Raw genomic sequence first — 24,187 nt, forward strand, 5'->3', positions numbered from 1 at the left:
AATACAAATATGAAAAAAGAGTAGGAAAAGCAGAAAGAGACATATATATATATATATATATATATATATATATATATATATATATATATATATATATATATATATATATATATATATATATATATATATATATTGAGAATTTGTTTTCGTTTCGTCGATGCATAAACCCCGAAGCTAACAACTGGATTTTGTTGGCTTATGGACTTGTGCGGCAAGATGTCAACCTTTTTGTGCGTTTGTTCGTTTGCTGCCGCCCAACTTCCGACAGCGCCCGGCCGTCCACCGACGTGGTCGGCCGACTCCTTCCTCGCCCCGCGGCGGTTGGTCGGACGCGTCATCTCGAGACGATGGCGTCGCCACCGGACCACGTGCACGATGCGACACTAGCAGTCCACCAATCCCACCAAAGAAAGGCCTCGCTCGCATGGGGCCCACGGAACGGAGAAGCGTGCCTGACCAAAAATGTGAGAGTTCAAATGCTGAAGCCTGACGGAGCTCAGACAGGAACCCGACCTTCCAAATCCACTTGATGGGTGGCTGCCGCCGTCAAAGAGTCCTCCTCATGCGTTATTGCGAGTCGACCAATATACTAAGAAGCCACCAATAAATATGCTTTATTTTAAATATAAAAAAAGCATTCGATTGAAACTAATCTTTCATTCTACTATTTTTTTCAAAAAAATACTTTTTATTTAAATATTATATGACTGTGGAAAATAAAATCAAGTATCTATCCCAAATATTTGAGACATTATGATTTTTTTTATTCTCGTATTTTCCGATAAATGAAGAAAAAAATATTAAATTATTACTCTGACTATAAAATAATTAGTTTTGATATGTAGTTGTTTCTATGTGGAGAAATGATTCGTGCATCTAATCTGGAAGAGACGAGACAGTACGAGTTTCGATTATTGCATTCGTAGAACAAGTGGGAAGAAAATGATTATTTGCATTTGTAGCTTTTCAGAACGACGAATGGTTTCTTATTAGAGAGAGAGAGAGAGAGAGAGAGTACAAGGAATAGAGTGATGGACTTCAACAGCCCCACGTTGCAGGTTGCTATCACTTCCCAAGTTGTCACCTTTTATTGGCCCATCGAAGAAGATAAAATGACTGCTGAATTGTAGCTTTCGGCTTGCTTTGTATGTCCCCCTCCCCTTAACTTTGCTGCCATCTATCTGTTAAGCTTCCCGCTAAACTTTAAAGAAGACGCAGATGGATTAGTTCTCCCCCAATAACAGTTTCAAATAACTTTGCTGCCATCTCTCTCTCTCTCTCTCTCATTCATTGCCGGACACAGCTGCCGCTCCTTCTGAGACCGTTCGGTAGACGGATAGAACGAAAGAAGGAAAGAGTCGTGCTTCCGCTCCTCCTTTTGTGGCAGTCGATGCCGGCTGCCATCTTCTTTTGGACGTCCCGCCCATTAATTAACACTGCTGTGGCGATGCTTAGACTCGCCCCGTCGTCACCTCCAAGAGAGCACCCATCCTTTGGGGTTGCTTCAGATTTGGCTGTCCAGGGTTCGTTGTCGAGCGCCGGTTGGCGGATTCGAGGTGACAAGACCTGTGAATGCTACACGAGCAGGGAGAAGATGGGCAAAAGTGTTGCTGATGCAACTATCATACAATTAGGATCTATATCTATTCTCGAATCACTACTTTACAGCGAGCAAAGGTAAGGAGGAGATTAATGAGAACGCCAAAAGATTGAAGCATTTAAAAGTGTGACAGAAGGCATACCAGACCGCAGGGAGAAACAACCATTGAAAGATGTTTGCTCTGGCTTTTATATCATGTGTAGGTAGGTTTTGCACCACATGCATGAACAAAAGAGCAGGAGCGAAGTTAAATGACATAAACACATAAATTACTGCAGCACCAAGTAACTGACAATTCTTCGTGATTTTTACAATCTATTAATAGCAGAAACAAAATTGCATTTTGATGAACTTTCTACCCGATTCAAGTTTTCATAGAATCGGTAAAAATATTAGGAAGAATGCTCATTTTTTTCTTATTATTAAAAGCAGCAGTATAGTTTACCATTTCCCTGTTTACACTAACTATGTATGGAATTTTGGTTGCTCGAAAATGTGAAGTATAACCCACCAAGAAGAAAAGAGAGAGAGAGAGAGAGAGAGAGAGAGAGAGAGAGAGAGAGAGAGAAAGAAAAAGGAAAATAAAAGGTATTTAAAAGGAAAAAAAATTTAAAGAGAAGAGACTGTTTGCTTTCTGAACAACTAGTCAATCTATTGTCGGATCAACATGGACTTGACCAAAGATATCAGGACATCCATCCCACTTGCCATCTTCCCTGGCTTCCCAGTAACCACCTAAGTACCGGTATGTATCGCTTTCTTTGTCTTTTGCAAACCACTGAGGTTTCCAACCGCTTTCCTGCATCTTTCTTGCCTGCATCACATAGTTATGGTTCCATCAAAGAAAGCTTATAAGAGAGTGAGTTCAATATACCACTTAAAAAGTTGTGAGCACTGAAGGCATCCAAACATAAGGACATGAACTGGTCCTTATTTTCAAGGTTAGCAAAGACAATTGCAATTCAACGGAACATCCCAGAGATGCCCTTTTTGCGGAAAATGGCTTCTGAAAGTTTCAGGGCTGAACTAAATTGAGTGTTAGTATAGGGCAGATTTGTGAAGGAAATCATCAAGCAATCAATGCAAGAACCCTTATACCAAAGAATCCTTAAGACTTCAAATATCACGCCAAGCAATTAGTTTCTAAGAAAAAAAAAAATTGAGCAGATTTGTGAAGGAAACCATCAAGCAATCAATGCAAGAACCCTCATACCAAAGAATCCCTAAGACTTAAAATATTGCACCAAGCAATTAGTTTCTAATAAAAAAAAACAATTGAGCAGATTTTCACAAACAAGGTCTGGCAACCAATGACTTCCCAAAAGCAATCATTCCAACGTATACTGCAAACACAGAGAGAGCAGTCTAGTGCCCAAAAAGGATCAAACCAGTGTGGGGTATGTCCGATGGTTAATGTATTAACGCTTGCCCTAGTAAGCAAAGAGGTTGTTTATGTGACAAAGTCATTTTAGTTGCAAAAGAGGAACCTTGCCATGGAACTGAGGCTTCGTACTATTTTAGTTGCAAAGGTATTTCATGGTTGAATTGATCTATTAAAGATTCAGCAAAAGAGAAAAGAAGAAAAAAGAAGATATTCCAAGCTTAACCTGACGTTGTCGCTGTTCCAGTCTCAACTTCTCAGCATTTGCCATTTCATATTCCCCGTTTTCCAAGCACCTCTGATCTGGCCTTAGCCTTGAATCAGTCGATGGAAGTTTTTCCTGTCACACAATTGAGACAAAATACATAAATAAATAAAAAACGTTTTAACCAGTAAAACAATATTCTCACCTTTAATCCAGGGGTGAGTTCATTCATTGTTATTGCAAAGCGTGTCAGATTGTATCTGGTGGGACACTTAGGTGGTTTGCTACGTTTCCAGAGTAAATGTGCTTCCGACAATAGTTCAGATCCTTTGCCTTTTCCAGAGCAATCTCCGTACACATAGTGCATACTCTCATCCCATTTTCCAACGAGTGTTGCTACAGTTTTCCCATTGCGATCCTGAACTATACCTTGCACCTACAATTAGTTTACATTTAGCAATTACTATGTCACTAAACGAAAAGCAAATGATGGCATTAGAAAATAAGAATCTATGAATCCACTAGAATGAGTGCAACCATAATACTAGGCATCCCCCAATAAACCTATGAACCACTGACTTTCATAAGCTACAAATCCATGTCTGGCACTTGTCTGATACTAAAATGTGTATGACACATGCAAAACATGTAATAGACAGCCAATTAATGTCATACTCCTAAAACTTTGTTGTAGTTGGACAGCTCAGACACTGAGTTGACAAGGTTCAACGGTTGGCACAATCATTTCATGCTCCAATCTATTTCACATGCATATAATTTGTTTTTTGATGAATATGTATATACAAGTTCATACTAATTCCATATAATTGAATAATTACTACTTCTTAATATGTTTTATGATTTAGTGTGTAGAATCCTTATCAACCAATACGTTAACTGGTGTAGAGGTAAGCTTTGTTTTATTTAATTGTTAGCTTTGGTTTGTAAATGTAATGTTTTACTTATTATTTTGTAGGTGCATAGAAAATATATTTTTTAGCCATATTCATGCCATGTCGTATACTACCCTTTTTTATTTTAAGGGTGTTGTCTCATAACACGCCTGCATTCTGTTGTATCCACATGTCCATATCGGTATCTGTGCTACCTAGACTTCTACCAAGTATAAACACTGCTCAGCCTGCCTGGATTTATTTGCTCAAGAACCCTTACTAACCTATGGGACAATAAAACAAACATTGGAATAAAAAGGAAAAAAAAGACAATCCAGAATAAAGGAAAAAGGAAGATAGATACATATGGATGAAATAGTTGAAAAAAGTTGGAGAAGGATAAAAACACACAAGCCATTCTTTTCAAATGAAAATTTGTGAGGTCCAAAATTTTTCAACATGGAGAAAATTCCTAAATTGATGCTTAATTTATTCAAATGTGATATAATTCAAACAATCAATAATATTCTAAAAACCAACATAACCATATTTGAAGTCGAACAATTAAAATCTGGTTCGGATCATAAACAATAAATGATCATTTTCTTCAGTAAATTAACCAAGAAACCAAAACTATAGACCAATACAATCATTAAATTTGAAATCCATAGAAAAAATGACAAACACTCAGGGAAAAGAACCATGCTCCCTATTATATAATACAACAGTAGAAGAAACATATGCCAAAATTTTTGCAGGCTATGCATAAGACATTGAATGAAGGCCAACTGCTGATGTACTTTCCTCTCAAGTTATGATTTTCTTGACCAACATGTTGCATAAAACCAAGGTTTTTAATTTCGAATGATACCACCCATACCGATCCGCCAGCAAATCCGCACGCAGATCACTCGCTATCGGGCGGTACCATCAATTGGGACTGTTTCCGCCCCGTTACCACCTGAAATCGATCAGTAACAGTCGATTTCGACCGTCGCCGCCCACTACCGGGTGCTATTAGTTGAGAGAGAAGGAAGAAGAGGGAGAAGAAAAGGGAGAACTTGGAGATCCGTCGCCGCCCTCTCTCGTCGAACGCTGCATATGAGATGTTGCCTCCTCGTCTGAGGTGATAAGGCCTTGGCGTCGTCAGCGACTTCTCCTAATGCGTGCGGGGAGAAGAAGCCTCGACGTGGGCAGAAGAAACCTCGGCGATGTCGCCGAGGCTTTGAGGTTTTATTCTCCCCACCCAGGGAGAAGAAACGACGAGACGTCACCCCTTGTTTTATTTTTTAACTTTTATTATATATATATCGAGGCATACCGCTCAGTATACTTGTACCGTACCGAGTTGAACTCGAAACTCCGGTACAATACGAAATTACAAACCTTTCATAAAACAAGTGCAAATATAAAACTTAAGTCAAAAACATAAAAAATTCTAATTGTAGATACATTAAAGAAAACAAAAATGAGCAACTAGCACTAGAACTGAAGAAAACAACATTGAAGGTATGCTAATCGTTAAATGATACCCAAAATTGTTGCAACAGAGAAAAAAGACACGCAAGATACCATGTTCACCATCATAAAAGAAAACGAGAGGAAAATCTGATTACCTGATGAGGATTACGGTCTATTATTGACTGCTCCTTAAATTTTAGTTTGCATGAATATTCATGATTTCCTTGTATACGCATAGTACCATAATGATCACAATAAAGTTTTCCCAGTATGAGGTTGTAAATGGAAGTTGTCACCTGAAATAGCATATTTTAAAGTTCTATATGCAAAACCAAAATCAGATTTCAAATATTTCATGCAAAGACCATTACCTTGTTCCATTGAAAAACTTCACCATCTTCAAATTCAAGGGTCAGTACACCAACAGGATCAAGCTGAATTGAACGACCCCAAAACTTGCTTTTCAAATTGCTATCTGCCCAGAACTTCCATCCCTTTCCCTCACAATGACATGCAACAATCATGGGGTGATGGCTGACCTATAAGTGGTAAATAAAATAATAGTATTAACAGTTTATCTTACATAACAAAGAAAAAGTGCTTTATAAAAATGTAGTGAAAGAACAATTCAGAAGAGGAAAACATGAGAACATAACAATTGAGAGCAAGTATTATAAGTTATTAACTTCTGATGGTAACAAGCATGAACAAACATGCATCCAATGAACATATTGATTTGAGATACCAATAAAATCTCAAGAGCAATATTATCTTTGAGTAATGGGCTTCAAAACTGTAGTTACAAAAGATCCTACTAGATTGAAGCATTACAAGGGCCACAAAAGCAGAAGGGCAGAGACCAAAATACTTAATTTGATTATCCATCAATGCTCAGTACACGCTGGCTTCCATGTCTTGACCTATTTTATGCCTTGTTCACAGATATTAGAATCAATTCAACTGTGCAGTATCATCTGGATTGTTTGATCAACCTTACAGGTTTTGCATATCAGCAGGACAGATATGTTAAAAAATTTGGAAACTTATTTATCTCTGGTTAGAGGGTTTTATCAATTTATTGGATGTTGGTTGCTTAAAAAAAAAAAGAAACCTATCATGACACTGACAAAAAAAAGGAACTTATCCGTTACTGGAGCTTGTTACTAATTTAACTTCTAAATATACACAATGCAACAATCCTTCTGTCATATGAGTCTTTGAGCATCTATTTTACGCCCCCAAAAATGAACATACACAGAAAAAGAGAAGAGGGTTTCAATTTATCTTTAGATGCTCCCATATGGACCAACTACAATCACTAACAAGGTCAACAACCCATTCAAATTCTCAATGAATAAGAAAATGCAGAAATATACCAGGTTGGTTTATTATGAGAATCACATATGCTATTACTAGCAGACAATTATTTCTCACCTTGTTTACATTGATGCATCCTTTGATCCACTTTACCGTTTTCTAAACTCCAACTGTTTCAAATCTTAATGAAATAAACCTCGACGCTCTCTGGTAGTGATTTAAAAAGCGCTAGGTGCCAAAAGGCGCCAAGGTCCAAAAACGCCCAAGGTGTTAGGCGCTCGCCCGAGCGAAGCGAGGCGCTAAAATATAAAAATATATAATATAATTAATAAATATAATTATTTAAAATTTTAAATAAAAATATGTAATAATTTCAAATAAATAAAAATTAACAACATTAAAATCAAAATAATATATTATTAATCTATTAACAGTATTAAAAATTAATCATTTCAAAATTCAAATAAACTTAATATTAAGAGTATACTGTATACTGAGCATGACGGAGAAACGAGGAAGCAGCGCAACGGCAGCAGAAAAGGGAAAGGGAGCGGGAGGCGCGAGCAGCGACAGCGGGAGCAGGAGCGGCAGCGGGTTAGGGTTGGGTAAGGGTTATATCGGTTTAGTTGGTTCGATTGAATCAACTAACAACCGAACCAAGACCGAACCAGACCTAAAATCCTGGTTCGGTCACTTGGTTTACCCAGGCGCTCGCCCGAAGCGCCCAGCGCCTGGGCTCGGGTGAGCGCCCAAGCGGCGCCTGTTTGAAGCGCACCGCCTGGGACATTAGCGAGGCGCTCGGGCCTCGCCTCGCCTCGCCCGAGTGCCTAGGCGAGCGCCCGAGCACCTTTTTCAATCACTGCTCTCTGGCATGTGAGATGAATCTTAGTAAACACACAAAAAATCTATTAGCATTAATCCATAGTAAGAGTAAACTTGATGACATTTTTTTCATTCTAAATTTGCACCTTTATAATACAATTACTTTGGAACAAACAACCATACTTTTTCTTACAATGATAAATAGCTATTAATAAACTCTGCCTTATCAGATGCTATTTGTCAATATCCACAAAATTCAACAACAATATTGTATTCAGCTATAAATCAACAGTTCAATGACCTTCAAGAAGTTCTATGCCCCTTTCAAAAGCCACCATATATCAGACAAACATGACGCAAAACAGGAGACAAAAGGATGAAAACGCGCCCATCCATGAGAACATATGAAACTATGAAACAATATTTAAGAGCTAAATATAACATATGAAACTAGAAAAATGTGATCAATTGCAACTCATCACTCTAAACATATAGTTATGAGATCCACACATGAATTTGCATGTTAACCTGCCTTCTCAGAGAAGAATCTGAGGCCTTTGTCTGGATAGTCAGCCTCGTATGTTTCCCCAAGAAGTGGATTAAAGGGCTTGCAGGTTCTGCCATCAGTTGAAGCATATCCAGAAACAGCAAATGCAGCAACATTGAGTATCCTCATAAGACCATTCCCCTAACATTATATTAGAGACCAAATATCAAGCTAAATACGAGTGTGAATTGAGGCCTTGCAGGAAAAACTGCACCATAAATACTTTCATGTATTCTATTGCATCTGAAAATCCTAAAAGAAAGAGTGCTGCAAGTTATTTCAATTTCAAGAATATGTAAGACCTTAAGTGTTTGTCCAACACATAATAAAACAAGGCAACATTTCTGTTCTTTCATTGTGTATGGAATTCTGTCCAGGTGTTCTCCCTCAATAGCAACTAACATGTCCTCATTAAAATTCTATATATTGTTGCAAAGCATGCCGCTTTCAATTTGCAATATGGTTGTTTGTCTAGAACTGGAAAAGTGTGAAATATGTCAGATGATAGACCACGTCACTGCTTAGGCATAAATTTCACTGTGGTAAAAATAACTAAATGGTTCAACCTACACCAAATGGTACATTAAATAAAGGCATCTATTCGTCAGATAAAATTCACTTAACAAGTTTCATATGTCTGGTATGCTGATGCAAAACATGTACAATTATGTGACATAGGGCAAGGTGCTAATGAAAAGCACATATTTAAGTCATGAAGTTGTAAAAGAATGGTTGCAAAAAGACTATTTAGCAAGATAATACCAGACTCCACATGATTACATAATAGTGGAGCCTAGTTGATTTAGTAATTTAATTTGAAACTCAACATCCAAGTGGTGCAGGAAAATTTCTAGCTTCTCCTATCAATGTCAACCTGGCAATGCAAATTAAATATTAGAGTAAACATACAGCTATTAGATTGAGATGTACAAACTCACAGTAATGCAGAAATATAATTAAGCTTGACAGAAAAGAAAAGAAAAAGGAAATAAATTCTTCCTTTTGGAATTTACAAACATCAAAATGGAAACAAATTCCTGACATTCTTATTTGTCCATTAACCATTTAGCTCCCAGAAGGAACTGAAAACTGTGGGAACAGGTATTGAAGACAAAATGCACATACAAGTCTAAGCAGGCTGTTAATATTGAGACACGAAGGGCGGGCAGGCCATAAACAGAGTTAATTTACTTCACAAATAAACTTGTCCATCATAAAACATATGTTGATATAAATTGGTCTAACATCAGCATTCCAGTTTAGACTAGAAATAATTAAACAATAACTAATGCAAATTTATGCCAACAAAAGAACTTTGCTTCAACATGTATCTCATCGAAAATCTATTGACAAAACGTATGAAATTATAAACAAATAAATTGATTAAATGCAACTAAAGCTGAAATTTCGCAAGTAACCAAAGTCTACAAATAATCAATATCTCCTTTGTGAATCAATAAATTTCAAGACATACCCTTTTGCCCCACTCATATGCTCGGTCAATTAGGTACGAATATTCCAAATCCTCAAAACATTTCTGCAGCGATGACAATGGTTCGTTAAAATAAACAGGAAGGCAAACTTTTGTAAGATCCTTTCCGATGTTGTCCTTGATCATCGACCAGAGGCTCACTCCTTTTTCCTTTTCAATTGGATCAGGCAATTTTTCACGTCTCCTAACATTGGGATAGTTGGGTTCCACAGATTTCATAGAAGAGTCACTAGCACCCACAGAACCAACACCATAATCATTCTCATCATCAGAATCGAATTCAGATCTGTGGAAGTCAGATTCTGTACTCTTAAAAGAACTTGATGAAAGAAAATCTCTCGTATCAAAGAAAGTATTGTCTTCTTCATCAGTCTCCTCTTCAGCAGCATCTGGCCTTTCATTGTCATAATCAGATTCACTTGCACTCCCGTCTGGAGAAATAATTAATGGTTGAATATGACTGAACTACATATATCCAAGAAATTGACATCAAATGAAGAAAAGAAGACAATGCTATATTACCAACATAAACCAAGTAAACAACTCGGTGACCAAGTGAAGAAGCTATAGAAGTTAAAAGTTTACCTGTCTTAAGCCAAGAGTAATTTTATAAAAGACCAGAAAATAAATTATGACATCAGTGCAGAAAGATTCCTTATTGAAATTAATCTAAAATTTGCAATTCCAGTCAGCAAAAGTGAAAAGGTTCACAATATAGGTAGCAAGTATAAAAATGAAAAATTAATGAAGGAGAACTAGCTGTTAAAGTAATCCAACTGGAAACTACCCTGTCAAGGTTTCTGTTGTTGTAAGCATTTGCATTTGTAGGGCACAGATAAGAATATAGGCAAATGGTTGAAAAGTGAACAAATTCATGGTGTTCTTTCAGGAATGTGGACAAAAAAGTTGCTTCCTGGAGAAACTAATATAACAAGCAAAAGAATGTTACCAAATTGTAATGTGCCAGTACTTATAGTGAGGAAGCATGATAATGTTGCCAAAGCCAAACAATGCAAGTATGCAAAATTATTCTTGATGATATCTAGCAGACTACAGAGTACATTCCTAAATACCAGTGTAATAAGACATTCACAGACACTGCAAGATAGACAACAGATCATACTGCAATAATACAATCAACTTGAGATCAGACTCCTGAATGTCAATGACCAACAAGATGGCATTGTATTGGTCAGCAAGTCTTGGTGGGGAACTTTAAGAATGAAGTTCTCCTGCCAACAAAATTAGCCATCTCCCCATCTACAAAATTTTACCAAGATCATTCTATAATCTCAACGAATCTACATGTTCAGCCATTCACAGAGTATAGGAACTTGTTACTAGTTAATAGCTACAAAAATGAGCATTTTTTAGCAAAATAAGTAATCTGTGATTTAAACTCTAACAACAAATATCAGCACCTAACAAGGAAAATAAAAAAGAACTCTGTGACTTAAATAGTAACATTAAATATCAGCACTGAAAGATAAACACTCTAGTGAATTTACAAGTCGAGACCTCATCAAAATCTTGCAAATAATGAGCCGAAGTGGACTCAAGTGAATGGAGGCAAATGCTAATCAACAAACCAGAACATAGCATCACCACAAATGATGCAGGTAGCAAGTAGGAAGAACGAGATCTAAAATAAACAAAACTATGATGTAATCAAATCAAATAATTAAGTTAGGAATTAGTTTTTTTTTCTTACTTGTCATTGTAATTTAGGAAATCTTAATCTATTTCCTTGTTTGTTAATACGAATTAGGAAATAACTATTAAGCATTCCAAATATGGTGAAATCATATTTATTAGTATATTAAATAAAAATAATCTATATTAAATAAATACGAAAATAAAAATAAACTTCCTTTAATGGAGGCTCACCTCCTCCTATTTAAGGGGAGGAATTTCTCTCCTTCGTTCCTCACATAGTCGAGCCCTGCAACGGGAGGAACAAGGAGTTACACCCTGCTGACGAGAGGTAGATTTCCCTATCTTTCTTGAAAATAAAAGTTTTATTTTTATTTTGATCTTTAAATGTTGAATGTTTTGTAGTTTTAAAAAATATTTTTCAATTCTTTAAGTGTCAAAATTTTTATTATTGCATTAAAATCTATCAACTGAAGTTTTTATAATGTTCTTTGACCCATGTTTAAGGTTTTTTATTTTTAGATTTAAGCATCTTAAAAATTTACATATTTTATGTATTAAATATATGATATTTCTTGACATTACAACTTATCTTTAATCTCATCTGGATTAGAATTTCTGTTAGATTAAAATATGTTATCTAAAATTTTGATATTCTTTTATCTGAAATTTAAAATGTGCTATTCTGAATTATTCAAAATTTATTTGACTAGAATATGTTAAAATTATACATGTGTTAGAAAATATGATTTCTATTTAAATTTAGAAGGTTGTTTTCTGTATTAAAGCTTATCTTCAAATCTATCTTTTAATGTGTTATTATGTTTTTGTTTATATAATGATTAGTAAATATATGTTGTTGTATGAAATTGGATATGAATTGGATTGAAATTGCTCACAGGCCAGGCCCAACCCATAGGTCAGGCCACAACCCACTAGCTAGGCCCAGTCAGTAGACCAGGCCCAGCCCGTAGGCTAGGCCCAACCCACGGATCAAGCCTTGGCCCGTAGGCTAACCCAGCTCAACTATCATGGGCGATCACATGCGACGCACATAACCAGTCCATGGGCCAGGGCTGGGCCAGCCTTGTGTGATGTATGCCTAGTCATGTGTAATGCACATGACTAATAGATGGGCTGGCCCAATCTAGCCCAATATTATTATTGGATTTAAGCCCAAATATTGATTAAATTAAACTACGCTTGATTAGTCTAGATTAATTCAGGATGATTCCGAATCGATTGACTTAATCAAGTCAGTTTAACCTAAATTGAACCTAATCTAGTCCATATTATACTAGTCTAGGGTGGTTCCAGACCAGTTAAATGAGGATTAGAGATCGATTCAGTTAGGTTCTAGTAAATTGAATTCAATTGGATCGATTGAACTAGGGTTCAAGTCAATTGAGGGCTAATTTGTATTATTTGATATTGATGATATTTGAAAGAGATGTTTTAAATGTGTTATTTCATCTCGATATGGACATGACCAATATAAGATTATGTTATTTTCCTGCCGAGAGCAAGTAGAGCAATTCCCTTCGAGGATTAGCGGGCCGTCAGACGTGACGGCCGGACGATTCCTCCATCCGCTATTGGGAGGAACGTATCCCCACTTTGGCGGGTGAGGGACACCACTCCATCTACTGTTGGGAGTGCGATATGAGTTTGCCTCCATCCGCTGTTGGGAGAACACAAACTCATCCCGTAGGATAAAGCCTCTCCATCCGCTGTTGGGAGAACACAAACTCATCCCGTAGGATAAAGCCTCTCTATCCGCTGTTGGGGGAATGCTCATTCGGGTATTTGATATACGCCAATGGGATGATTGAATTTTGATCATGTATTCATTTTGAGTTGACTTTTGAGGTTCCTACTCAGCATTGCTGAATTTTCTTTGTTTTTGATTTTCAGAGCAACTTCTCTCTAGTACTAAATCGGATTCTAATAGAGAGCGGACCTTCCTTTACCGCTAGGTAGAGCCACTTGGATGATTCTTGAAGTTAATATCACTATGTTTATTTTTCTACTTATGATTTGATGAATAAATGAATTATAATAAATATTTATAAATGATGAATAAAATGATGTTTATCTACTTGGCTTTGAATGTATGAAAAGATATGAAAAAAAAAATCTAAGATATGACATATGAAGTTATTTTAAAAAGGCAATAAGTCTAACAGTGCAGGACATGTCTGTTCGTTCAGTGGGCAAGAATATTGAGATAAGAAAAGCTTTGAATCATGTTGGACCTTGCAAGAGAAAAACATAGATGAGGTTCAAATTTCAAAATTGAACGAAGAAATAAACCCTGCAGAAATCAACTAATAACAATTAGAGTGAATAACATTAACATGGTATTACAAGTCAGCATACTGTACATCATACCACTATATTTCTCATATCTTGACCTAGACACTGGCCCATGGTCTTTTAATTGTCTTTGGCTCTCATCAACGAGGGTATTCTCCAAGTCAACCTTTTCTGTCTACACGTAAGAAAGAAGGGACATTTTTTAAGTAGAAATTCATGGCAATAGAAAACACAATTCAGAAAACTAAAACCATTAAGAATGACTGTAACAAACATTATGTGTCATTCAATGGTAATTTAACAATTGCGAAATAATTAGTAGGGTATGAAATTATGAATAGTCATCAGGACTAATGATCCATGCAGTAAAGTTTCAAAGCTAATAGGTTCCAGGATGAAGCAAGCTTCAGCATGTCATTGGTGTAGATTACAGAGATCACAAAAATTAACAATGCCACAATGTTAATGCACAAAGTGGATGCAATGCTGTTAAAATGCTGATCTAGATCATAAAATAGTAAGATGAAGAGTAAACAGCTTGTTCATCTGCCAAATGAGAAATCACATATAAAAACTATTTAATAAATGATGTTCTGTTTCAACTTTCAGATATGGTTCTTTTGATTTTCACAAACAATACCTTGTTATATTCTTCTCTTGAAATTTTTTATTCACTGAGGATTTTTTTCTACGATCTCAAAAATCTTTTCCCTTCATCTTAATAAGATAAACTGTTGCACTGATTTCTATTTTTGCTTTTCTTTCCAACTTCAGGCCATAATATTAGTAAATTAGATATAAATTCATTAAGAAAGTGACTGTAGGAAAAATATATGATGTATCAGTATTATTACCTAAATGCAGTTCTACTGTGTAATAAAGCAGGTTCATATGAAAAAGGACAAAAAGGTCACTAAAAAGGTGAAAGTGATGCAAAAGTATGTTTTCTCATTTTCCCCCCTAAAGCTCTTTAGTTCTTTAGAAGGGAGGATATTAAGTTCAACTTCACATCTGTATCACCATGAGTCATCTGGATGCCATGGAACCAGATTTACTTCACATGTTAAAGCATGGGTAATAACTTGCATCAGGAACCTTAAATTTCACACTTCGTGATATTCTGATCTAGACTCCATATTTGGTCTGACTTGGTTAGTTCCATGATAAAATTGACCTGCCAATTCTGACCAACCACAATCAATCACGACTAGCCCCGAAAAACTTTTAAGCATAAAAAAACCCTTCCTTCATAATATTTCAGCTGTATGTGTCAATTTTTTATACTGTTTTCTTTGTTCTTTTTATTTGTGTGTGTGTTTTTTTCTATTTTGCAAGGGGATCTTTCAACTTCATAATGAGGACACAAAGCATTCAATTTGCGTTGTTTACATGAGTAGAATGGTCAGCCATTTTCTGAGCCCCCACCTCCACTTTAATTATAACATGCAGAGACAATTGTATCCATAGATGAATAGACCATGAAATGCTTATATGTGAAATATCCATTGATAAAGAAGCAGCAACTAGAAAGTAGAAAGTAATCTCCATTCAGCTGCAGAGTTAGAGAAAAAATTTTCATCTACTTGTGGAAGTGGATGAGGATATATCATATAATAATTAATATTTTAAACTCTTTGATAACCATAAAACTACAACGTGTCCCGTCCCCTGGTGGTAGCAACCAAATTCCATTAAATTAATTCATTTTACATATTGTAAACTGACATTTTGTATTTTTTTCTTTTCTGAAGCATGAATTGATAAGATGGGATCTTTTATCATGGAGGTTTTGAATTACTTTACCCTAAACCCTAAACCCACTATGTTAGGCATCTTTTTTTTTTTCTGTTTTTTGGCCAAAATAATCATGTAACTATTTTGGCTTGCGTGAAGTGACCTTTAGGTAGAGGGAAGACTCTAAAGAGAGTGATATATGACTAAAGAGTGTGATCTACATCTATGTTTTATACCAAACCATTATCTTTTAGTCATATATGACATGCTGCAACATCTTAAACCACACCAATTTCATTGACTTTATAGTGCTCTTTAGCTCGAACCACTTTTAAACCTTAAAAAATATCAAGAAATATTGAAGAATAACAACCCACAAGAACATTTTGACATCAGAAGATGAGTTGTCATGATTTGGCTATTTTCAGATAAAAGTATCAAGGCAAAGTGGTCACTTATTCACAAACTGGTGCCTCCACATAGGTAGACATTTTCTTAAGCATTACACTAAATGTTGAGACTGACTGATGAAGCATTACTGAAGGCATGACTTTGGTAATGAGTCAGTACAACTTCTTAATATTAACCATTTTATAATCACCGCAAACTCTAAAAGCACCTAAATTCAATTCTAAATGCACCAGGAAGGTAACTTTATGAAATGCATGATCAGGAAAAGATAGATAGTCGAAAAAGAAAAATTAAAATAACTTATTTATCAGAAATGAAAAAGGCCAAATCAACTCCAGTTTGAGACCATATAGATTTACATTGAGTCCAAGACATTGTTTAGGGCCGCTTCCATACCCCCAAGTGATCCCCCATCACTTCTATTTAAATGTTAAAAGAACAGTTAGGATGCAATTGGGACTATGTAAGTTTAAACGGACTCCATTTAACAAGAGTCCACAGGTTGTTAACTTGATCTGACCTTGGGAACCCTAAAGGTCTAGGTCCTAGGAGTTCTTGTTAGGTGGGAAAAGAAGTTCACTTATGGTTGAATTCAACAAGTGTTTGATGGTTTACAGGAGAAGAACAACCAAACAGTTGGTGGTAAAACTTACTTTCTTATTTCCTAATTCCTCTTCTCTCATTCCTTTTGTTATCTGCTGATCCAAATAGGGGAAGTTCGATTTCCAGCAAGTCATGGACAGTGAAATTTGTCCTAATCCTTATCTATTATCTTCAATGCAACTCTACTTGCTGATGGGTAGCCTTGTCATATCAATCTATCGGATCAAACAAGCCCCTAACTGCTCATCACTGACTCAGGAACTTTCATCTCTGTCCTGCTAAAGCAAAAAATGACAATTAAAGATGATCTACTGACTAGAAGCATAACTAAGTCATATAGCACTGCAGCAATACCAGCTACAAATCCTTTCAGATTCAACCATTAGCATCAAGACAGAAAAAACCTGTCCCAGATTTTGGACTATCCAGGTGAACTTATAAAAAGAAGAAAAAGATCAGCTTATAATAATGTTGTCTAAGTAATATCCCGATCCGACTGGTCCCATTTCTATGGGCTAGGCTCTTGTCACAGCCTCAAAGAGCACCATACGGGCATGGTTCACTTTACTAGTCCGTGCCGGTGTACTGATCAGCCATCAGTACAATACATATCAAATCGTACTGACATATCAACACATGATACGGTGGGACATACTAACAAATCAATATGTACCATCCATATCAATCACATGTTGGACCGATACATATTTTCCACACCAGGCAATATACTGCGATACAATGACCCTCATATACGGGTACTCGTTTTTGAGGGCTTGACCCATATGGTTATCTGCCGTAGGTCATGAGTGCTTGGATGTTGCTTGTGTTTGTCAAATAAAGGCAAGACTCCACATGAAATAATTTAGGACACCTCAAACTTTAACAACTTGACCTATAGACATCCACAAAGATTCGACTTCTTAATCATTTCCAAACAAAGGCCTGATTCCCTAACAAAGTCATTCTTATTACTGAAAAGCTAGACATGTCCAATTAAAATGAAGTACACCAACACCAAACAAATGAAAATAGTAAGATGCATCAAAATATAAATAATCATGAAAAAAATAAGCAGACCAGCTTTGGCTCCAAACAAACCTTGATGAAGGAATAATTTTAATCTAATTTTGAAGAATTCCTACTCCCCTAACAAACTTCAGGCATGGATGGATTGCATTATACACCATATTGTCCTAGTTTGGTCAGTGTACAGTACCAGTTGGGTGCAGAAAAAAGGGAGAGTTTTGCCCATGTATAGTTGTAACAGGCCTGATAGTCGCAGTGCATCTGTACCATGTCAAAGCACAAGATCAATTGACAGGTTTCCCTATGCCCATCCAAGAAACTCATGCTTGAGGGTGTCTTAATTTATGTCCATACTGTGAAAAATGGAAAAGATTCCCAAGTATAAGCATACCCCACTCCTAAAGTGCTTTCAATAACTTGTTCACCTTGTATCCAAATATCGCATACTTGCTTGATAGCAATGTGACTATATCTAGCCAGAAGGAGATTGCTTTCAATAGTCTCTGCAAGATGCTACTCTATTTTTTTTTTTTTTTTGAGATGAAACACAGAGCTCCAAGTGCCATAAAAGCTGCCTTACTTTGAACAAGTTTACTGTTGTTTATCATTTTAAGTTCATGGACATTGAAAGGCAACAAGTTATTTACGAGAAACAACAAATGTATCAGATATCTACACAGGTCCATCAATCAGAAAAAAGAGGCACCTCTAATTGGCGGAGGGTGTCGACTAGGAGGGTCTGCTTCTGTTTAAGAAGCACAAGCTGGTTCTGCATCGCATAAAACTCGCTTCTCATGATTTGTTCACAATCGTGTATCGCTGCCTCGTTCACCCCTTCTTCGTGTAGCCTCTGCTGCAACTTCTCCGTCGACACTACGACGTTGTCCACCGGCGCCATGAGCTCGCTGTTCGAAATCCTCGGGAACATGTCCTTCACCGCCTGCAGCGCCTCCATCCATGCCACCCGATCCTCCCGCGTCTCCGCCCTCAGGTGCAGTCTCTTGGTCCCGGTGAAGATGGAGAACCTCTTGTCGTCCGATCTACTCTCCCGGATCGATGAAACCTACAGAAAGCAAGAAAAGAGACAAGAAATCTGATCAAGAAAGAAGCGGAAGATTACGGAGACATCCAAATTGGATCAGAGAGTGGTAGGACTCCGACCTTGAGGTGGACTTCGCCGACCGGCTTGCGTGGGAGATGGGAGCGACCATTCTTGCGACGAGAAATCCGGCGGACGGACTCTTCGCCTATGACCTTGGTCCCCTTCTCGGTCTCCCGGCTGACCTCGATGCGATCAGGACCGTGGATCTTGTAGTAGGAGAGGACGCCGTCCTGGAGCACGAACCAGCGCGGCCGCCAACCCTTCCCATAGTTGACCCACTTGTGAAGGATCCCAGCGATCCCGTTACCCACGATGTTGTTGAGCCGGACCTCGCGGTGGTCGAGGGCGTCGTGGGAGGAGGAGCGAAGTGAGGCGGAGAGATCGGACGGGAGGGTGGCGGAACGGTGGTGGTGGCCATGCTGCTGGCTGGTCGAGGCGCTGGTAGGGGTGGAGGGCCAGCGGAGGCTTCCGTTGTGGTCGTTGAAGCTCCGGCGGTGGAGGGGGGAGGGGTCGCGGCTCTGGACGGGCGCGACGGAGGCGGCGGCGGAGCTACGAGGGGGAGGGGGTGGCGGAGGAGCAGGAAGGGGCATTTGCGGGAGGGGATGGCGTGCGGCGGGGGAGGGAGAGGGGGCGGTCGCGCCGGCAGGGGAGACCGGAACGAGGGAGGAGCAGCAGAAGGGATTCATCTGATCTACCGATCGACTATTAGAGAACAGAATGGCAAGGGGCGATGGAGATGGCGAGGTGGACGGGGATCGCGGCGGCCACGTGCGGGTGATACGGTTGAGTTGGTTGGTTCCTTTTGTTGTTTCATCTCGCTGTCTACCTTTCTCTCCTTCCTCTGCCCAGCGATGCAGAGACCGAGGAGTCGACCCGACTCGAGAGGCGGCCGGTGCTCAATGATACTAATTATTTGGCAGGGGCCTTTATATATACATGAAAAACAATTATTTTTTCTTGATTTGCTATTATCGAATGGAATTGATGGGTGAAACTTGTTGGAACTTCTGCTGATGATGACGTGTGTTGGATGCTTCTGAGGTGATAATACGAGGATCGTCTATCAAAAATATTTTATTTTATTTGAAGAAGATAAGGTTCATAGAAAATTCCAATAACAAAGAAGGGCTTTACTCATCGGCCTAAGTAGATGTTTGACTCAGACACGCGTACGACAAAGATCCGATGCGCATATGCGGCAGTGGCGTCGTCTCATTGGTCGATGACGGCGGTTGACAGCTGGAACACGGTCAAAGGGGGGGAAGGACCGAGTCCGTGGCGAGATGCATGGTGGGTTTCCTTTCACCTTCGGTGGGCCCTTATTTCTGGTGTACTTCACAGCGCGCGTCAGTTTACGGTGTCAGAGATCAAACAATAAAGAGTTGAAATATAACACTATACCTATTCATAGTGTGGATAAAAATAAGGATTAGCATGTACTTAATTCAATTTTCAGGGATTAAAAATACTTGGGAAGATAATTCTTACGGGTGGGAATTAAAGCCAAACTTGGGATCCAAAAGACAGTCAATTTGAAAATAAATACATTGCTAACTACAAATAGTCACATTAGTGGAGTGATTTGCACAATCTTAAAGATAACGAAAGACTAAAAAACTCTTTAGATCATATAAAAAATACTCTAATAATAAAGGCACAAAGGGTCTTCTATATTTTCATCGTTATGTGGGGTCGAGAATAGCTGAATAGGCCTTTAATTTCTATTAAAGAGAGAATTCAATAATCACATGCAACTTTCTGAAATGAAATGGACCCAACGACAACATCGTACACCATTCCTTGGACTACGTTTGAAAACATATTTATATTTTTAATATGCAGTTAGAATAAAATTTTTTTTGAGTAATTGTAGATTAATGCAAGTGTTATTTGATAAATTTATATTTTAAAATTTTATTCAATATTTTATCATAAAGTTACCTATTTAATAATAAAATAATATATATTTTTATTTAAATAAAATACATATATGTAATCTTATAATAAATAAAAAAAAATTATAAATAGTAAAAAATAATTTTAAAATAAAAGCATTTTCATTCATTTTCATTTTTATATAACAATAAAAAATAATATTAACTAGAGGTAGCATCAATATTTAACTATTTTTAATCCGACATCCAAACTAGATGCAATTAAAAAAATTTATCAAACACCAATTTATGTTTTAAAATATATATTGGGCCCTCAATAAAATATGTTCCTAAATGTAGCCTTATTGGATGTTGATCATTATGTTATATTTAATATTATAGAGGAAAGGACATTAAAATGAAAGCATGATGGGGTTTAGTGAGGCATTACAAACTGTGGATGGTTACAATATATGGGACTTTGATAAGCTTGATGTCACGATCAACCTTCTAAAAGAAAATAAATAATGGGAGCAACTTGAGCAACACTAGAGGATACAAAAGAAGGCTTAGTGATGACAATTTGGTCTGCGCCTTGACAGCTTCCATGTATTGATTGAATAACAAAATGCATGATTGCTGTTTACCGACATCTATCATGTTGTCATAATAAAATTAGTCCAAATGCAGAACAAAGTGAATCACAACATACAGCATAAAATAAGATGCATAAATCATGATGTCAAATGAGTGACACCATACCAACAGCTAAGCCAAAAAAAGGCAGGATGTTGAGAGTGCTCGAACAAAGAGTCTCTTAAGTATGCAATAAACAAATCAAGAAACATATAATTCTAAAAGAAAAAAAAAAGAGAGAAATTTCCCTACCGTATGATAAGATTTGGATATAGATCCTGTCCAGGTAGTATAATCAATATTTGGTTTATTTTGGGTATGTAGGATCATAAAATCATGAGATGATATAACTTGAGATTCTAAAGAAAGTATAATGCTAGACTTGTTTCCCGTGTCAAATGCTTATCATTCCTGATGATTTATAGAGATTATAATCAATTAATTCAAGTGGTAAACAAAGCAGTGAATTCAAATATCCAATACTTAAAGATGAGCCTAATTCATTATATCGAAACTGCATAGCAGATGGAAAGAAAAGCAAGAAAGATGTATTACCTGAACAAGTCATTCTTGGCATTTGGTATAAACACCGAAGAAATCACGTAAAATTTGGTTCCACAGATATAAGAGAGACTCTCCTGTCCTTTCTCGTGCTTGACCAACACCTCATGTGGCTGTGAACGTAGCCTAGACAATGTCCTCTCTGCGAGCAATTAACAGGGGTGATGATCGGAGGCAGCTCTCTTGGCATTGTAGGAACAAATCGGTTCTGAAGCAACTGGTATTTGCATTAGTTAATATGCCAAAGATTGGAGTGAATGGTGCTACTTGTAATGACCTTGAACTTGGCCCAGAAAGTCTTACATTCTGCAAAATGTGTCTCACCGTAGATCAGTTGGTAGAGATTGCAACAAGGGTATCAGATGTCCAATGGTCACTGCTCATTACACATGAACGTTTCTGTGAATCCTGTGCAGATAGTTTGATGGACCACGATTTGGACAATACCAATCCTGTACAGATAGTTTCCTTAACTCTTAACAATAACCACCACCCTGCAAATTGGCAAATACCAAACGTTAAATTGCGAGGAGTAAGTATCTGTTGTCAGAGTACTTCACATAGATACTAGGCATGAGTTTCATCAGATGCCTAAATTTCTATGGTTATGGCAAAAGTTTGGAAGCAAAACACATCCATTTTGAGTGTCAGAGTTGATATGAAAAGATTCAATATGGTGTACGGTAGATAAACTAAATAGTTAAAACTGAACTTCTATAGCATACATTGAATGTAAAATTAATAAATATGTATATATATGTATATATATATATATATGTGTATATATATGTATATACATATATACATATACATATATACATATGTCTCTTCTTGACAATGAATGAAGTTTACAGAAAAAAAAAAAAAAACCCAACTCAGTGAACCTGGAAGCAACCTACCATTTATGCATTCATGTCCCCGATATAACATATATAAGTTCTGATTACGAGAGAAGTTACTATTACTCAAAATATATGATCACAAAGCATCAAAATTAGTTAAAGCATAAATTCTTGAGAAAGGAACATTTGCATCTTAATGTGCAATATAACAATATGTTCTTCAAATGCTACCCAAGTTAGTGACAAGGGAAGATAGTTTAAAATTATGCAGCAGAGACTTAAAACAACTTTGTTCCTTTAACATATCAAATTAACAACCATCACATACAACCAGTAATGTCCTGTTTTCTAATTCATATGAGCAGGATGATTATTTTGCAAGTGTTTACCTCATAGTCAATATAAATTGAATAATGTTGGATTTCTCCTTCAGCTTGCTCAGATAATCCTTTGACAAAATCCATAGGCAGTGGGCTGGTCACATCCTTTAAGCTTTATCTGCTTCCAGGCAAATATACTACAATCTGATGATACTACTTTCTCCACTTCCTTTCTTACCAAGATTTTCATAAAGCTTCAAATTTACTTCAAACAAAACATAGCAGGATCATACTTCATTTATGACGTGACTTGTTGAGGCTGGGTCATTTGTTGATGGAGCTTGAGATGGCAGATAGCTGGCACCACCACAAACCCCTTTTTTCTCCTGAACACTTGCAGTCAAATAAAGATTGTATCAATGATCATCGATATGCCAATAGTAGCAATTCTTGACAGCACCTTGTTCTTTTGGAGGAATGTGATCCTTAATGCCTCGTGACATCAATCTGGCAGAAGACACTCAACATAAGGCATTCTGTGTCCCGCTGGTTGAACGTGCATGAACTGAAACATTGGACCTGTGTGAATTGACAATGCATTGGTGCAGGAAGAGACCACAACTGAACATCTAGTGATTGGTTCCAGATAACACTGATCACACATAGGTTCTTTTGCATTCTCGAAGTGACCCCAGGCTTCATGGTGGTCCCACACACTTCCATTCTTATGGTCTTGCAGCCTTATATCCTGATCATTTGTTCCTACCTCAGCTCCCAAGGTCTTATACCTCTGTCAATGCAACAGATTGCAAGTAAGAAGAGAATTCTTTCCATTTTACTATCAATGGTCATGTGTGTAAGTGTAACTAAGCAAAACAAAGAGAGAGAAAATGAACTAGGCATGGAAAGTATGTCTAGAACTAAAATCTCATATATCCCAGAATCTTACCATGTCAGTCACTGAGAAGCAGGTTAAATTTCCCATCTTCATATCATTGCCTATCAACACATGCCAAGATGCCACTTGAGATGACAGAAGATGCAAAGATGACCCTTTTCAATCAACCAGAGAGCTAGTTGCCCTTCTGCAAGCCCTTTTGGCTTGCTAAATCACCTCCAGCAACAGTTGAAGTCCCAGCAACTGAAAGGGGGTGAGTCAAGCATCCTCAACTTGCCACTACAATTGCATTGTTTTCCCCCTGTAACCTCCTTGCTCCTCTAGTAATACGAAAGAGGCCCTCACATAGTTACAATTAATACATCCAACTATGATATCAAACAATACCCAAAGGAGACATCGAGGGTCAGGATTCCTTAACTGTAACAAGCTTCTAAAAAGAGGAGATTTGAGCACCAGAAGCAATGGCGTGAAATCAGAACATGGTAGACCA

At 37.3% G+C, this 24,187-nt stretch overlaps 1 protein-coding gene and 1 pseudogene across 5 annotated transcripts; both read right to left on the minus strand.

The window, feature by feature from the left end:
- Window positions 1-935: 935 nt before the first annotated feature.
- LOC103979221 (oxysterol-binding protein-related protein 1C) lies at window positions 936-19,536 on the minus strand. Of its 5 annotated transcripts, none has more exons than XR_010485330.1 (11): window positions 18,623-19,534; window positions 18,168-18,524; window positions 13,763-13,862; window positions 9,701-10,149; window positions 8,212-8,367; window positions 5,912-6,079; window positions 5,696-5,836; window positions 3,392-3,622; window positions 3,208-3,321; window positions 1,743-2,414; window positions 936-1,575 (listed from the first exon to the last, which is right to left on the minus strand). XR_010485330.1 is itself a non-coding variant. In XM_009395285.3 (10 exons), the coding sequence occupies exons 1-10, from the start codon at window positions 19,247-19,249 to the stop codon at window positions 2,247-2,249; spliced, it is 2,511 nt and encodes an 836-aa protein (XP_009393560.2). In that variant the 5' UTR covers window positions 19,250-19,536; the 3' UTR covers window positions 936-2,246. The 5 variants fall into 5 exon arrangements, 3 of the variants coding, with proteins under 3 accessions (XP_009393560.2, XP_018679588.2, XP_018679589.2); XR_010485329.1 differs by having other exon boundaries at window positions 936-1,610; XM_009395285.3 differs by having other exon boundaries at window positions 936-2,414; window positions 18,623-19,536.
- Window positions 19,537-20,850: 1,314 nt separating this feature from the next.
- The window catches only part of LOC135607969 (probable BOI-related E3 ubiquitin-protein ligase 3), a 5,445-nt pseudogene continuing 2,108 nt past the window's right edge, over window positions 20,851-24,187 (minus strand).

Source organism: Musa acuminata, chromosome BXJ2-3 (genome assembly GCF_036884655.1).
Source record: "Musa acuminata AAA Group cultivar baxijiao chromosome BXJ2-3, Cavendish_Baxijiao_AAA, whole genome shotgun sequence".
Taxonomy (NCBI): domain Eukaryota; kingdom Viridiplantae; phylum Streptophyta; class Magnoliopsida; order Zingiberales; family Musaceae; genus Musa; species Musa acuminata.

What these genes read in the sequence shown, in the direction of transcription:
- LOC103979221 (XM_009395285.3), bottom strand. Translation starts at nt 19,249, where the DNA reads ATGAATCCCTTCTGCTGCTCCTCCCTCGTTCCGGTCTCCCCTGCCGGC. An exon ending in AAGTTTTTCAATGGAACAAG is followed by an intron (nt 5,837 to 5,911) that starts GTAATGGTCTTT and finishes ATGCTATTTCAG; the next exon opens with GTGACAACTTCCATTTACAA. An exon ending in AACTCACCCCTGGATTAAAG is followed by an intron (nt 3,322 to 3,391) that starts GTGAGAATATTG and finishes ATTGTGTGACAG; the next exon opens with GAAAAACTTCCATCGACTGA.